This window comes from Microcebus murinus, chromosome 7 (genome assembly GCF_040939455.1).
Source record: "Microcebus murinus isolate Inina chromosome 7, M.murinus_Inina_mat1.0, whole genome shotgun sequence".
NCBI classification, from domain to species: domain Eukaryota; kingdom Metazoa; phylum Chordata; class Mammalia; order Primates; family Cheirogaleidae; genus Microcebus; species Microcebus murinus.
In genome coordinates this window covers 74,521,980-74,538,831 of record NC_134110.1, presented here as the reverse complement: position 1 = coordinate 74,538,831, position 16,852 = coordinate 74,521,980, and the positions used below count along the sequence as shown (strand labels likewise).

The following is a 16,852-nucleotide window of genomic DNA, read 5'->3' as shown; positions in this document are numbered from 1 at the left end:
GGGATTGTCCCTGAGAACCTGTCGTGCAGGAGGTTGACTTCTCCACCCGCCTGCGAGCCCAGGTCCTTTCCGTGGGCTCTGCTGCTGGCTGAAATCACATGTCAGGCTGCTCCATTGCAATCGCATCTGTGGAAGACACGGAGGAGCCCCAGGTTACTTGGGAGCAGTGGTGGGAGTTTGCTAGGGCCAGCAGGGCTAAGGATGCTCAGGGCATTCTGAATAGTCCTCACTATATTGCACCACAGACTAGGTTAGTGATATTAATCCTTCAGTGCTTGAACTTTGTTTTTGGGCAAAAGTAAATAAGAAGATTCTGTCCAAAGTTCTTGTGAAGAATATATTATACATATCCCTAGGGGTGTACAGCCTGCATAAATGTTTTATTTGCATTTATGTTTTTCAGGCTGTCTAAAAAGCATTTGAACCATGTTGTGTATCTCCTTTTCAGCTCCATGTTGTCCATTGGAATTCTGACAAATACCCCAGCTTTGTCGAGGCAGCTCATGAGCCAGATGGACTAGCTGTCTTGGGGATATTTTTACAGGTGAGAGTGCATTGATTTCATAATCAGCCAGGTTGGATAGAGAGTTTCTCAGTCGTGGAGAAGACATTCAACCATTTTTAAATAGTAAACTAATTCTAGGTTTACTATTCCTTTTGAAATATATGTATGTCTAGGAGCATTGCTCATGATTCTTCTCATTGTCCCTTGGTCAACAAAGAGAATAGCAGCAGAAATAACACTTGAGTTCCTGAGAAGAAAAAGTTTATTCTGGGCTGTTCCTGATTACACACTATTTAGAGATGTAGGAGCTAATAAAGTTCAAGTTCCTGATTCTTGAAGCACTTGTCTGACCACAATGGCATGTTGTCCCAATGTACTGACCAATTTTTAACACATTAGCTGCCATGAGAACTGTATTTAACTCACTCTAGTTTTGATCCGGGGGCTGCATGAAACATATATAAAATCTTACTTGTTGATGTTCTTAAATGGATGTTGTATTAAATGTATAGAAGTCAATAAATTTCATTTTTTTTTCTTTTTCATAAACATACAGAACAGGAAAAAGAGATTTTTTCTATTTATAGTCTCGCTCTTGCTCAGGCTGGTTTCAAACTCCTGACCTTGAGCGATCCACCCACCTGGGCCTCCCAGAGTGCTAGGATTACAGGCGTGAGCCACCGCGCCCGGCCAAGAATAAATTTCATTTTTTCTATTTATATTATTCTTTAAATTACACTTGAAGTTTTTATTCTATTTTCATAATATGAACACTGGCCCCAAGGAAAAGTTTCTGATTTTTTTTTGTGTGTGGCAGTCAATGTGTTAAAAAAATTTTGTTGTAGTCTCCCTTGTCTACTATTTGCATGTGGTCAGGCAAGTATTGTCATCATACCTGGGGACGGGTTGGGCCTCTCAACTCCCACTGCCACCACATTCTTGTAGGGTGTGCACCGTTGCCACACCACATATCTGCATGTGAGGTGGTAACTTGTGGGGCTGAGGTTAGGGGAGCATGTGAGAGAGCCATAGATGGCAGCAGTTCTTGGCCACCAAGTTTGTATGGTGGCAGCTGTTTCTAGGTGTGGCAAGAGACTACACCTTAATCCTGAAGGGTTTAAAACCTTCAGGTAGATTCAGAACACCCCTAAAGGTGCCTCAAATCACTTTAGGCAGCAAGTAGGAGATGTTTTCATCTAATAGTTTGTTGCCATCATGGTCAGTTTGGATATAGGGTCTGAATACCACATCTGGCTTAATTGTGCAGATATTTCATTAGAGTTTCCCAATCAGAGTTTCTCTCAAGTTAACCTGTATCTTAAAACTGGAAAACATGTGAAGCTATTACTACTAGTTTTAGAACCAACCCGAAAGTTCAGTACAGAAACCTTGTAATATTATCTTGTTGCTCAGATTCTTCTGGTGTGATAAGGCCAGCAGGTGAAAGAGAAGCTTTGTTATAGAACAATCACTGTATGTTCTGTGCTGGCTTAGGTTTTTTAAAAAAATAACTTAAAAATAGTGGCCGAAATGGAGTGATTTGGACTTGATCTGTTACAGTCACCATTTCTTTTGAAATTTCACATTTTTAGATTGGTGAACATAATTCCCAACTGCAAAAGATTACTGACATTTTGGATTCCATTAAAGAAAAGGTAAAATGAATTACTATTTGCTAATGATTAACATATTTCCTTGTTCTCCCCTGAACTCTGTTATCTTTCTTTTTGAGGCTTAGACCTTAGACATAGCATATGCTGCCTGTTTTAAAGCAAGTTGCAACATACTTGACCAAAAAAGCAGATGTGACATATTACCATTCATCTTTTGAAAATTATGAAAGGGCCTTAAATTATTTAAAATAATCACTAATAAATCTATTTATGCCTAATTATTTTCTGGTATTGTTGTATTATAGAATAAGCCCTTAATCGTAATATGTTATAAAGACCACTTATATTTAAACAAATCTCTTGCTTCTTAAATAAATCTGTATGATGTGCTACTTTGTCTAAAATTTTTAAGATCAAGAAAGCTGCTTTTAGGCCGGGCGCGGTGGCTCACGCCTGTAATCCTAGCTCTCTGGGAGGCCGAGGCGGGCGGATTGCTCAAGGTCAGGAGTTCGAAACCAGCCTGAGCAAGAGCGAGACCCCGTCTCTACTATAAAATAGAAGGAAATTAATTGGCCAACTAATATATATACAAAAAATTAGCCGGGCATGGTGGCGAATGCCTGTAGTCCCAGCTACTTGGGAGGCTGAGGCAGGAGGATTGCTTGAGCCAGGAGTTTGAGGTTGCTGTGAGCTAGGCTGACGCCACGGCACTCACTCTAGCCTGGGCAACAAAGCGAGACTCTGTCTCAAAAAAAAAAAAAAAAAAAAAGGATAAGTAGGAATTCAGCAAGTGAAGTAGAGAGGGAGCAAGGGACATTTGGGACAGAGAGAACAGCCTGTGTGAGGGCTCTGGGCCCGGAGAGGATCTAAAATGACAAGGGGGCCTGACACCGAGGCTCACGCCTGTCATCCTAGCACTCTGGGAGGCCAAGGCGAGAGGATCCCTCAAGGTCAGGAGTCAAGACCAGCCTGAGCAAGAGTGAGACCCCCGTCTCTACTAAAAAAAAATAGAGAAAAATTAATTGGCCAACTAAAAATATATAGAAAAAAAAAAAAAAGAAAGCTGCTTTTTTTAGATACTAAAGGAGGATACTAAATAATTCCATATTATTTTATTGGTTGTGTGTGTTTTGAGGCTGTGAAAAGCTATCCCCATTGTAATGTGCAGGAACTCTCTTTGTTCCCCCAGGGTAAACAAACTCGATTCACAAATTTTGACCCATTGTCTCTGCTTCCACCATCCTGGGACTACTGGACATACCCTGGTTCTCTTACAGTTCCACCTCTTCTCGAGAGTGTCACATGGATTATTTTAAAACAACCTATAAACATCAGCTCTCAACAGGTATATAACCTCTCCTCTTCCAAGTTGATCCTGATTCACTGAGAGTAAACTGAGCTGAGTCTTTCTTTCTTTTTAAGCTCTGCTCTTCATTTCTCCATATTTTGAAGCCTGTGTTTTCCCTTCATTAATTAGATGGGTTTTATGTCCCTTTCTTATTTGACTTTCTATGATTTTAGATTATTTCTTTCCCACTTTTTAGAAACGTAATGTACACGGTGACACTGATGAAAGTGAAGCATCATTTTAAGCATGCTTTGCTTTTGTTTTCTTTTGTTTGGTCTGGGATATAAACAGTCTGGGATACAAACAAGGAAATCAAGAGAGAGGCTACTCAAAGAAGGCGTCATTCTCCTGTCTGACCTCAGTCCCTGCACCAGTTTCTCCCACGGATTTCAAAGTGAACCCCGAGAACAGTTATAGGTGCAGCGCCCTGAGAAACGTGAAATTGCCTGCTAAATTGAAGAAGAGGTCACATTGTGCACTTAAAAATTTGTTAAAAGAGTAGGTCTTATGTTAAGTGTTCTCACTACAATTAAAGAAGAAGGAGGAGGAGAGGGAGAAGGAGACAGGGAGGAAGGAGTGGGGAGGAAGAGGAGAAGTTGTTGATCTTGTGGTTTTGTTGACAACACTTTTGTGCAGCTGCCTGAGGGGTTTTTAAGCATTTGCTGAGAGGCTGTGGGGTAGCTACCCGTGTTCTTCTTATGGAGACTTTTACTCACTCATTTTTCTGTTAAGTGCATGTTGAGCTCCATGGTAGGCAAAAAGTCTGGTAGATCAGGATATCCTGTCTTTAACACCCAGAAACTCTGCTTGGAGCTCTGAACCATGTGGCTGCCCAATCTGACAGGTGGATGCTGTGTGTTCCAGGATGTTGTGCTTCTTAGTGGATTTTGTTTTGTTGTGTTTTTCTTTTTGTTGTCCTTTTTGAATCAGGTGTTGCAGTACCTTAGCATGAACATAGTCTAGTAATTTTTCCAGTTTATAAATTAGCCCTATTCTGGGCTTGCCCACCTGTCTAGCTGTCCCCTCCCCCCACCCCACCCGCATCGGACTAGATCTGGTTCGCCTTTACCGAGACCGTTCATTTCAAGCTACCTTTCCCCCTGGGTAGCTTTCTGTTGGGTGTTTCTCATCCAACTTTCTGTTGGGTGTTTCTCCTCATTGACCTTGTCTTTAGGATTAAAAACAAATAATAACCTGATGCTTATTTTATTAAAACATTTTATAAAAATCCTAGCTAGAAATCCAGAGCTTGACTGACATGAAAACCCCTGTGAATTTTTTCCATCATCTTATGACAAAAATGACCTACCACTGATTCAATAGCCTTATTAAGAGAGTTCATTTTTCTCCTCTTCACACGCTAAGCTGTTTACTCTTTGATAAATTTAAATGGGTTAATATTAAGAATTAGTAAATTATAACCTCAAGGCAGAAAATAATAAAGGGATCATGTTTTCCCTCATATTTCAAGGATATCTTTATTCCTTAAAGGCACTTGGAAAATAACTTTTTATTTTGTTTAGTTTTTTTTGTTTTCAATCTGTTGGTGATTTGGAAGAGAATATATCAAAATATATACTTCAGTTCCTTAAAAAGAATAAAGTTAATTTTATTAAAAATAACTTCCTGCAAATTTAGGAATTATACTGCCTAGCTATGGATTTGCTACTTTATCTTATTTGAGGCTCAATGAATTAATATTTTTAATGTGTCTTTTAGGCAGTAGAGTATTATAAAATAATAGCTGGGTTTTTCGAGCTATAGTGTGATTGTTAATTCACATTGAAGCATTCACTTAAATCTACTGTAGCAAGAAAACTTTCAGTCATTTTAATTTTTAGCAAGATTGAGGAAGTTATTTGGGTAATAATTCAAGTTATTATAATTGATATTATGGTGGTTTTAAATGTTAAGCCAAAGATATTTTAAAAATCTGATCCTAATCTAACCATGAGAAAAACATCTGACAGAGCTCAATTGAGGGACATTCTACAAAATACCTAATCATTACTGTCAAGGTCATCAAAACTGTAAGGTCATTTAAAACAAGGTAAGTGTGAGAAACTGTCACAATCAAAAAATGCCTAAGGCAATAGGACCACTTAATGTAATATTGTTTCCTGGATAGTATCCTGGGACAGAAAAAGACATTAGGTAAAAACAAGGAAATCTGAATAAAGGAAGGACTTTAGTTAATGATAAAATATTAGTATTGGTTCATTAATCATGGAAAAAGTACCATACTAATAGAAGATGTTACTAATAATGGAAACTGAGTGTGGGGTATATGGGAAGTATTTGTAGTATCTTTGCAATAATTTTATAAATCTAAAATTATTCTAAAATAAAAAGTTTATCTAAAAAATCCAAAACACAAGCAGGTTGATAAAATTATTCAGTTGCTTAGCTCTTTCATGTATAGTAAAATGAGAATTTTTTTCATACACCACTAATTTAAAGAGTTACTTTCCAAAACATAATTTTTAATCTGAATTTTGGCAGCTCTTTTAGTCACTTAGAAACAAATGTTTTTATTCACTTTCCCATTCCATCATATAATGTCACTAGCTGTGAAGAATAAATCCTCTTTTTAATGAGTAAGAGCCAAATATTTTTCTAGGGTCTTCTACTGCTATTTCTTGCCAAGACACTGTTTGACCCAAGGGGCAAATCAGATGTTTTCATTTTCTTTTTCTTGATTCAAATCCATTTTTCTTCCTCAAGGTCACTTACTGAGGACTAAATTCTTGATTTAAGTGCCATGCCATTGAGCAGGTAGATAAACTGCTTTCTGATACTTCTGGGTTTGTTGTTGTTGTTGTTTTGTTTTGTTTTTTTGAGACAGGGTCTCGCTCTGTCACGCAGGCTAGAGTGCAGTGGCATCATCATAGCTCACTGAACCTCAAACTCCTGGGCTCAAATGATCTTTTTGCCTCAGCTTTCTGAGTAGCTGGGACTACAGGCATGCGCCACCATACCTGGCTAATTTTTCTACTTTTTGTAGAGAAGGGAGCTCACTATGTTGTCCAGGCTGGTCTTAAACAATCCTCCCACTTCTACCTCCCAAAGTGCTGGGATTAAGCAATGTGAGCAACCATGCCCAGCCTTTGCTTTCTGATACTTTTGAGAACAGATCTGTCATTTTCTTTTGAAAGCTGACTTTTCTTGCCAAGTCTCTTTGGATTATCTTAAGTCATCTAAGTTGACTTACTCAGCTGCTGAAATTCAATAAGCAAAATGCTTGGCATTGATTCAATTCTCCTTTTAGAAAAATCCTCTTTTTTGTTTATTATGATGTAATTTGCATACAGTAAAACTCACAAATTTTAAATGTTCATTTGCTGATTTTGGTGATTGTATATAACCATGTAACAACCACCGTAATCAAGATACGGAATAGATCCCTTAGCCAAAAAAGTTCTCTTGTGTACTTTTGCGTTCCTTCCCCTTCCCCACCATAGCCCTGAGCAACCACTGACATACTGTCACCAGAATTTTGCCTTTTCTAGAATCTTATTTAAATGTATCATATAGTACATAGATTTTCATGTTTGATTTCTTTTACTTAGCATAATGTTTTTAAGATTTGCCCATTTCATTTATTTTTATTACTCAGTAATATTCCATGATATGAATATATCACATTAAAAATTTTTTTATTGAGCAATTGATGAACATTTGAGTTGCTTTTAGTTTTTGGCTATTATAAATAATAGCTATCCTTATTTGGATATTAGGAGTAATTGACAGACACTTTTGTGTGGACACATTTTCATATGTCTTGGGTCAATAAGTAGGACTGGAATTACTAGGTCATGCTTGTTTGATTTTATAAGGCACTGCACTATTATATTCTAAAGTGGCTGTACCATCTTGCATTCCCATCAGCAATGTATATGGTTTCTAGTTACTGTATATTCCTGCCAGCGTTTGGTATTGTCAGTTTTTCTAACGAGCTATTCTAGTGGGTATGTGTGGTTTTAATTTGATTTTCATCTTATGACTATGCTGGTGAACATTTTTCATATGCTCACTGGCTGTGCATGTATCATCTTCTGTGAAGTATCTGTTCAAATCATTTCCCCCTTCATTAATTGGGTTGTTTGTCTTTTCACTATTGGGTTGCAAGCGTTCTTTACGTAGTCTGGATAACAGCTCTTTCTCAGATACATGATTTGTAAAAGTTTTCTCTCAGTGTATGTTTTTGTTGTTGCTGCTGTTTAACTATGTCTTTTAAAAAACAAAAGTTCTTAATCTTAATGAAATATATTTTACCAATTAATATTTTGAAGTTTGTGTTTTTGGTGTACTGTTTAAGAATTCTTTAACAATACGTCACAATGAGGTCTTTTTCCTACTTTAAGTAATAGATTTAGCTCTTACATTTTAAGTCTTTGATTACTTTTGTGTTAATTTTTTGTGTATGGTGTATCCCTTTCTCTTCTTTTGGTATTCCAGTCACACATACAATAGACCTGTCAATATTATCCAACAGGTCTCTGAGGCTCTACTTTTTAAAAAACTTGTTTTTAATCTCTGCTCTTCACCGTGGATAATTTTTGTTGATGTGTATTCAGATTCATCTGCTTTTTCTTCTGTCATGTCAATTTGGTTAAGTCCATCCAGTGAATTTTTTATTTTAGAAATGACTTTTTTAGTTCTAAAATTCTATTTGGTTCTTTTTTTATTATTTTTATTTCTCTGCTGAGATTCATTACTCTGCTGAAATTTCCCATGCATTAAAAAGATGCTTTGTTTGACTTCATATAACCCTCAGGTAGTTATAATAGCCACTTTAAAATTCTTGTAAGTTCCAGCACTTAGTTCATCTTAGGTTGGATTCTGTTGATTTTCCTTTCATTGAGAATGTACTCTATTTTCTTGATTCTCTATATGTTGAATAATTTTTTATTGTATTCTAGATGATGTGAACATTAAATCCTGGATTGTGTTATTTTTCTCTGATGAGTATTGTTTCTTTTGTTTTAGCAGGTAATTTTCTTGACTGGGCTTGAATTTTAAATTCAGTTTCTTGTATCAAAGCTCTGGTCTCAGTTCAGGTGGTCTTCTTGGAGTCTTTTCCATGCATGCATGGTTCATGTGTCAGATTTGGGTAGAGAATTTGGAGATTCCCTCTCTGACTCTTCCTTTGCAAGAAAAATGTGCCCTGTTGCAGCTGTGTGCACCTTGTAGACCGCAGTCAGCTCCAGGCTAAAAGCTGGAGAGATAGGAACTCACTTGTAGAGGTCCCATCTCTCCTCCTTCAAATGAGTACGAACTCTCCACCTGAGTCCCTCTGCTTCTGTTCACTTTTCAGTAGCTGTAACTAGTTGCTTTTTGTAGTATGTCTGGGTTTACAGTTGCTTTCTACAGGGAGATCGCAGGATCTTAATCTGACATTCCTAGAAGCAAAACACAATTGTCTTTTTTTATATCAGAATTTTGTGTTTTGTAATTGTTGTAGTCCATTTGTGTCGCTATAAAGGAATACAAGAGACTGGGTAATTTATAAAGAAGAGAGGTTTATTTGGCTTTTGGTTCTGCAGACTGTACAAAAAGCATGGTGCCAGCATCTGCTTCTTATAGGGGGCTCAGGAAGATTCCACTCAGGAAGAGGAAGGGGAGCCAGAATGTGAAGATCACATGGAGAGAGAGGAGGCAAGAGAGGAGAGGGGGAGGTGCCAGGCTCTTTTAAAAACTCAATTCTTGCAGGAGTTGAGTGAAAGAACTTACTCAATCCTGGGAAAATAACAACAAGCCAGTCATGAGGGATCCACCTTCAACATTAGGATCAAATTTCAACATGAGACTTGGTGGGGCCAGACAAACCATATCCAAACCATAGGAATAATTAATTATAATTAATGTTCTAAGAATGATTTCCTTTATCTGCATCTCTAGACTATGTATGAGATGAAGAAAGAATTTGCTTACTTCGATGTTAATTTCAACTTAATATGTAAAGCTCTATATCATTAAATTTGAAATTGAAGTTCTAAATTGTAGAGGACTGTACAAGTCAATTCTACAATTGTTTACTAATTGCCAATTATTTGCAAGGCACAATGCAAGAGATACAAAGATATATAAAAAATGACCCTGGCCCTGAAAGTTTGTAATCCAATAGAGGGGATAAAATGAATGTGTAAAATCCATACGCAATGGACTGTTCTTGGTACCATAAGAGGAAAACAAAGTATAACAGAAATTCAGAAGAGGAGAGACTATTTTTCACTGATGAAATGAGGAAAGACTTCATGGAAAACAACCACTGGGATGGTTAAAAGTTAAAAGGTGGCAACTGGTTGGAGTAGCAATGGAAAAGAAGGAATTTCAAGAAGGAACAGCATAAATAAGGGCAAGAAAGGGAAATGCAGAAAATATGTGGGCAACTTTGTACCTGTGGTACTCAAACTTTAGTGTGTCCAAGAACCACCTGGAGAAGCTTATCAAAATGTAGATATTTGGGTCTTACTAGAAATTCTGATTCAGAGGTCTATGGTAGGGTCCAGGAATCTGAATTTTTACGAATTAACCCAAAGTATTTTCATTCAGATGCTCTGACACTGCTCACAGAACTGGCTAAGAGTAAGACCAGTGTGGGGAAGTAATAGATCAATCTAGGAAGATTAGTTGGACTAGGGTAGTTGAGAAGACTGGAAGCCACAATAACAATTTTGTTGGGGTACATATTAAATTGTTAGAAATGTGATATATTTTTAGAGATATATTTTGAAATGTTTACACTGAAATGATATGATGCTTCAAATTTACTTAAAAATCTAGTCTGGGCAAGATGAGAAGTGGAGAGAGAGCTTGGGTGGGCATATGGATGAAAAATTGGCTGTGCGTTGATGATTGCTGAAGCTAGATGATGGATTCATGGTGGTTTATTACACAGCTCTTTCTACCTTTGTGTATGTTTGACTGCTTCAATAATAAAAAGTAAATAAAAAGAAATTAGGAGGATATGGGAATAACAGAAAACAAGTTAGAGATGCAGTATGTTCAGTGGTTAGTGCATTGTTTATTGGCCAGATAGCTTATTTATTGAAACTTCCTAGGTATCCCTCAAGTTTCCCATCTTACACATGGGATAATTGTATATTATTGATACGGTTATTTGGGGGATTAAATTCTGATGATGTAATCTAAAGCACTCAGCACAGTGTCTAGCCCTTCATGTTCCATTAGATAGAGCTTATTTTTATTATTACTCAACTTTGGCAGATGTGGAGTACTATTAAAGATGTTTGAGTATGAGGGTGACATAAAGCTGTTTACAGAACTGTTGTAAAAGAGTACTTCAGCTGACTGAGGTGACTACACAAGGAAATTAAAATTTTAGCATTAGAGCCAAGGAAACCAGCAAAACAGGTCATACCTACCTCAGCCTCAAAGCTGAACTGGGCATACTTCTGCCGGGAACCTGTAGCTGCTGAGTTAGCCTTAGTGACAGAGGGGCAGGTTTTCTGCCTGGACAAAACCTGGAACTGCATGAGGGGGTAAGACTGGTGGGGGCCAGCCAGGAATGTACATTTCAAGGCCAGTACAGTGGTAGGGGACACAAGATCCAAGAGACACCTGTGTAGGTACTGGCAGGTGCGGGGTCTACCAAGCTGGGCCAAATGATTGGAAGACCCAGAGTCATAAAGGGAAGGGGCTTGATGAGACATCAGGACAGGGTTAGGGACTCTCACCCAAATGAGCACGCTGGGCAGAGAAAGATCTAAAGTCACATGCAGTTCTAGACTGGTGAAGCCAAAGTGCTGCAGAGGCAGGGAGCCACGATCAGTTTCCAGAGGGATTAAGTGGGGCCTGAGGCAGGTGTGGATGGCAAGTAAAGCCCAAGTCTTGAGAGGAATCAGTAGTATCACTGGAGAGGCAAACTGTGCTAGTTGAGACCTGTAAACCAGCACTCTGATTCAGGACTCAAGATTCCCACACAGCCACCTGGAATGGCTGCTCCAGACAGAACTGGATTATCATGATCTGCACAAGGCAGGGTGTCTTCCCTATGTTCCAGAGCTTAGGTTTTATTAGCCTCTTCACCAGAAGTTCTCTTAGTCTCATCTGGTTTGAGCCATAATGATCTGGTCTAATGAAACGTAAGTAATGGTAAGTTGTAAACACTCGTCTCCTCCTTCCCATATCTGTACTCTTATTTTAAAAGACATCTCAAAATATTACTTGTGGAAATACATGGTTGCTTGTATATGATGGATAGTCCTATTTCTGTAAAGCTGGTTATAAACTGTTACCTGTTTATTATAAAGACCTCTCTCTCCTCTGCCTCCCATTTTGGTTAGTACTGTACAGGAAATATTTTAGGCCTCAGGTAAATGATGATGATGGAAACCCAAATGTTGTGTCTTAGTCTGAATTTGCTTGACTTTCGGATTAGATGATTAACAAAGTTTAAGGAATGGAGGTTCTCATTCCTAATAACAATTTGTCCTCATGAAAACAAAACAAAAACATAAAAAACGTACTGGTATTAATTGATGATATATTTTTGGATGAAATTTTTGAGAAGATGGAATTATTCAGGTTCTTTTTTGATCTTCATTTTACTACTGTAGACCTGACCTAAATCTTAACAAGTAATGTTAAACCACCAAGGAACTGTTAAAAATTTACAAAACTTACATATAAGAGAAAACTTTTTAGCAATTAAATAGTGATGTCGATGGATATTTATTGACATGCAGAGATATATCTGGTTTCAAAGCATGTATAGTTGAGCTCATTTTTGTAATAATACATGTCAGGTGTAGGGGTGTGTGTATGTGTGTGTGTGTGTGTGTATGTGTTTAGATTGAAAAACAACCTTTGATTTCTAGGTGTTTACTGTTTAAACTACATTTTCGATGTTTCCTCTTAATTACTTTGATCTTCAAATGAAGAATGCTTATATACTTAATTTTGGAACCTATAGGTATTTGTACAGTGATGAGAATTTAGCAAATAGTTGCTTTATTATGTGTGACCCTTACCAGAAAATTTTCATTGCAATATTTTTAGTTCCTGGTTATAGACACAAAACTATGTTTCTGAATTTTTTTTATCCAGGGTAATTCATTAACATTGGTGTAAGTTAGTTGACACTAACTCTTTTCTTTTCTTTGACAGCTGGCCAAATTTCGCAGTCTCTTGTGTACAGCGGAGGGGGAAACAGCGGCTTTTTTGTTGAGCAATCACCGTCCACCGCAGCCCCTGAAGGGCCGCAAAGTGAGAGCCTCTTTCCGTTAAAAGTTGTCACCAGTGGACCACCCCAAACATGACTGTGGAGAGCCAACAAAACAAAAAACAAAAGACAAAAACCCCTGCTAATAGTTTTTTCCCTAGAATTCGAATTTACGGGTACCGTTTTACTATCAGCTTCAGTGCTACAAAGAAAACCAGGTCTCTTTAATGAAACTAACATCACTCCTTTGTCTCAGATTCGCATTCATGGATATTCAAGCAGTGAATGTTTTTTGACATTTATCCAAACTCATGAAATATGTGTACTTCCACCTGTGTGAAAAGATGGGCAGCATTGTAAACCTCACAATGTATCAAAATGTTTGCCTTGCCATAGAGACTGAATTTAGTCACAGCTCTGAGTGGTGTTAGGTGAAAAACCTAAATTTATTTCCCAAATTATAGGATTGTGATAACTTTTTTGAAACAAGTGATCCTGCTTAATGTTTTGTTATTATTTCAATTCATAAGAAGGAGATAGTATTTCCTTTTAAAGTGAATGTTTGTGATGATTATGTTACGGATCCTCATTGGACGACACTTTTAATAAAATGAACAATATGAGCGTTATTGAGAAGGGGATGTAGCTACTTAATGTGTCTACTCCACAGATCAAAAATAACCCATACAGTTTTGGTGAGGAATTCCTCAGGATATAAGTGTCAATTTACACTGTAGTGAATTACACCATATATCATATTCACTCAGTAATGTTAACAATTAACTGGCTAATAATTGACAAGACACATTGCATACCAGTTTATGGCCTTGACGTAGTTTGAAACTAACAGATTACGTAGTTTTACTGTAGGCAGAGCTGCCCTCAAGCATGGTGAACAGGTTGCCTATTTTTGCCCCGTGTTTTGGCAGCAGAGAAGGAAGTAATCCTGTGTGGGTCATTGTTCTGTCATTTGGTGGAAAAAAAAAAAAAATCACTTGAATCTCATATGAATATACAATCGGTCCATAAATCTGTCATCTCATTTCTATGGCAAAGCCCCTTTCTCTTTTCGTACACGCCCTTCCATCTCTTAAGTAATTTTGCAAGGTGGTGCTTGATATTAATTTTAGGCTATGTCTTGTTTATTTTTGTTTGCTTTTGGTGGAGGAGCATGGGGGTAAGGGTTCCTTTTGCCCTTTCTTGTACAAATGGAGTGACACTAAGCATTAACTGAACAACCACATTTAAGACTTGAACACGTGCTATGCTGCTGTCATCCTCTGACACAACTTTACCTGAGTTTCCTTGATTCTGATGGTTTATGTCAGACATCTCTCTTCCTCTGGATGTAGATTTTAATGATTGAAACTATTCTGCAACATTCTTCTTGATAGAATACCTGGGTATCAGTAAGTTGTGTAACAACGATGTACACTGTCGCGTAAGATGAGCTCCTGAAGAGTGAAGCTGATTCCTGGGCCGTTGTTCTTTTCCACCTCAGCATGTCTAGCATGCGGCCTTACAGAAGATTGATATGCAGTAATCATTTACAGAATTGAATGTTTTTAAAAATTTTATTTGCTATCTTTGCTAAATTATCTCTCTGCTTGGGATCAAGTGCATTATCAGCTGATGTAACAAGTAAAATGTTATCTCTTGAGAATAGTTTCTTTTTAAAGGAATGTTTATTATATCTAACTTGTATAGCCAGAAGTTCTAATGGTTTTAAAAATACCAGTGTTGAATGGAAAGGTGTTTTTTGTTTTTTTTTTTTTTTTTTAGTTTGGGAAGACATGTTGTGAAGTGTCCTTATCAGGAGGAGAAGCCTGTTTTCTCAGAGAATGTAAATTGGTGTATCTGAAGAGTGTGTAGGACAGGGATTCTCATTACTGTGTGTGACAGTTCAACTTTGTAACTTACCGTTTGGTTTCTGCTGCAGTATTGCTACACATTGCACCTTAATGGACCCAAAAGGTCTACATAGTACTGATTTTTATGGACATTGTCTGTTAATATATATATCCCTTAGAGGCAAAAGGGCTAAGTGTATGATAAAATTGTTTTATTGCCCCCTTTTTAAAGAAATTAAAGAGTTGTAAATACTAGTATAGATCTCTTTTGTTTCCCACAACAAATATTGGATTTATGTTTGCTAAGCATTTTGTATAGACGCTATATTTCCCAATACTCAGGTGATCATTTCGCCCTGGACACTGTATCTTCCAGAACAACCCTGCTGGGGTGAAGGACATACTTATAGAAAGGGAGCAGAGGAGGCCAGGGTGGAGAGAAGGATCGAAAAGATGCTTGCAGTAAGTAGTATTTGAAAAGGAAAATATACATTTTTTTTAAAAAAGAATATTTTAACAATGATTAAAGACATTTTAAGAGGGAAAATTATGTGAATTATGTATTCATAAATTTCCCAAAGGGGAAAAAGGAAGGGGCAGTGATTTGTTCCTCACTTTGAACACCAGATGGTGCTGTTGGACCAGATGAGCTGATCTGCACGCGGGGGCGTGGCCTGTTCACTGGGCGAATGGACAGTATGGCCATTATTTTATTCCCTCCCTGGTGCAAGACTTCAACCACTTTCAAAGGCTCCCTCTCCTCATTATCTCTAAATAATCCCAAGGTGTGTCCCATTTGTGCTCATGAGTAAGCTGTCAGCTCACTTGGTGTTTCATAATTTCTTCCCTTTGGTCCTCATCTCCCTCTGTCCCCCCGCCACCCCTCAGGGGCATCTCCTGGCCACCATGCCCTCTGGGTACCGCCTAATCTTCTGGGCCCCATGCTGATGCCACTGGGTGGCCTTGCCTCTGCTGCTGCCAGGGAAAAGAAGGCAGAGGAAACATTCATTAGCAGTAAACATGTGCCATGCCCAGCCCTCTGCAGTCTGCCCCTAGTAAGGGGAAGTGGCCTCCGGTGAAAGCGAGTTTGGATTTAAATTTCCTGGGGGCAAGGCTGCTTTAGCGTTGGGTTACTCTTCACCTGTCCTTCTGTAAATATGCAGTTCTCACCTGAGTTTTCCGCAGAAGGGATAAAGTCTCATCTATGAGCATTGTTCTCCTATGCAAGAAGCATGGGCTAGCTCCGGGGTCTTCAAGCAGCTTTGATCTGTCTCTGGATTTCAAAGGCCCATTTATTAAAAGCTTTTTTATCAAAGGTTTTCTTACAAAGGGTCTGTGTGTTATTTTTATCCATCTTGTTCTTCCCTTTGGCATGCCCCATCTTTGTTGAGATTCTCGGGGAGGTTAGAAGGTTAACTGGGATTCATTCTTCATTCCTTATTCAACTCCGGGATTTCTGCTGCGTCAACACCACATCCCTGGGTTCAAGCCTCAGAGATTTCATTAAAAGCCATCTACTGCCTTCGACAGTCTAGCTTTCCCCCTGTTGTCCCCTACATAATCTTTCCATACATTCCTAGAATTAGGGAAAGTAAAATACATATTTTTGTTCAAAGAAAATTATGGGAACATGATTAGAACTTTCTAGCCTTGGGTTTCTAGGCATCTCAGGTTACTACTTTATCAGTAAGAAAATAATTTTGAGAAGCCTTTGGGATTTCCGGCCCTAATCACCCACAGCTGAGTCACCTTAGGCCAAATGTGAGCACTAGTCTCTGCATGTTTGTATTTTTTAAATTTTTATTTATTTATTTTTGAGTCAGAGTCTCACTCTGTTGCCAGGCTTGAGTGCTGTGGCATCGGCCTAGCTCATAGCAACCTCAAACTCCTGGGCTCAAGCAGTCCTCCTGCGTCAGCCTCCCAAGTAGCCGGGACTACAGGTGTGCACCACCAGGCCTGGCTATTTTTTCTATTTTTAGTAGAGATGGGGTCTTGCTCTTGCTGGTCTCAAACTCCTGAGCTCAAGCGATCCTCCCACCTCAGCCTTCCAGCGTGCTAGGATTATAGGCATGAGCCACCATGCCTGGCCTCTTGCATATTTTTATATCTGAGGTTAAGGGCCACGAAGTAAGAACTAGTTCTCCTCACAAGAATGGGGGATGAAGGGCAATAGCTTGTGAGCTTGGGTAAGTTTCTTAACATCTCCAGGTCTTGCTATCTAATCCATAAAAAGAGAATAATAATACTGCTAACATAAATTTGTTGTTCATTTTACAAGAGATGAGGCACCTAAAGGAATCATCATGGTGCCTGGCACACTCAGTAAATGTGACCTGTTATTGTTGAAAT

The 16,852-nt window shown here is 38.3% G+C and overlaps 1 protein-coding gene across 1 annotated transcript in view; it reads left to right on the top strand.

Moving 5' to 3' along the window:
- CA13 (carbonic anhydrase 13) overlaps positions 1-13,288 on the top strand; it is a 32,120-nt gene extending 18,832 nt beyond the window's left edge. Inside the window, exons 4-7 of the mRNA XM_076005184.1 lie at positions 449-544; positions 2,098-2,160; positions 3,308-3,463; positions 12,599-13,288. Coding sequence (XP_075861299.1) covers positions 449-544; positions 2,098-2,160; positions 3,308-3,463; positions 12,599-12,718 — 435 coding nt within the window. The 3' untranslated portion in view covers positions 12,719-13,288. The remainder of the gene's footprint in view (positions 1-448; positions 545-2,097; positions 2,161-3,307; positions 3,464-12,598) is intronic.
- Positions 13,289-16,852: the final 3,564 nt, after the last annotated feature.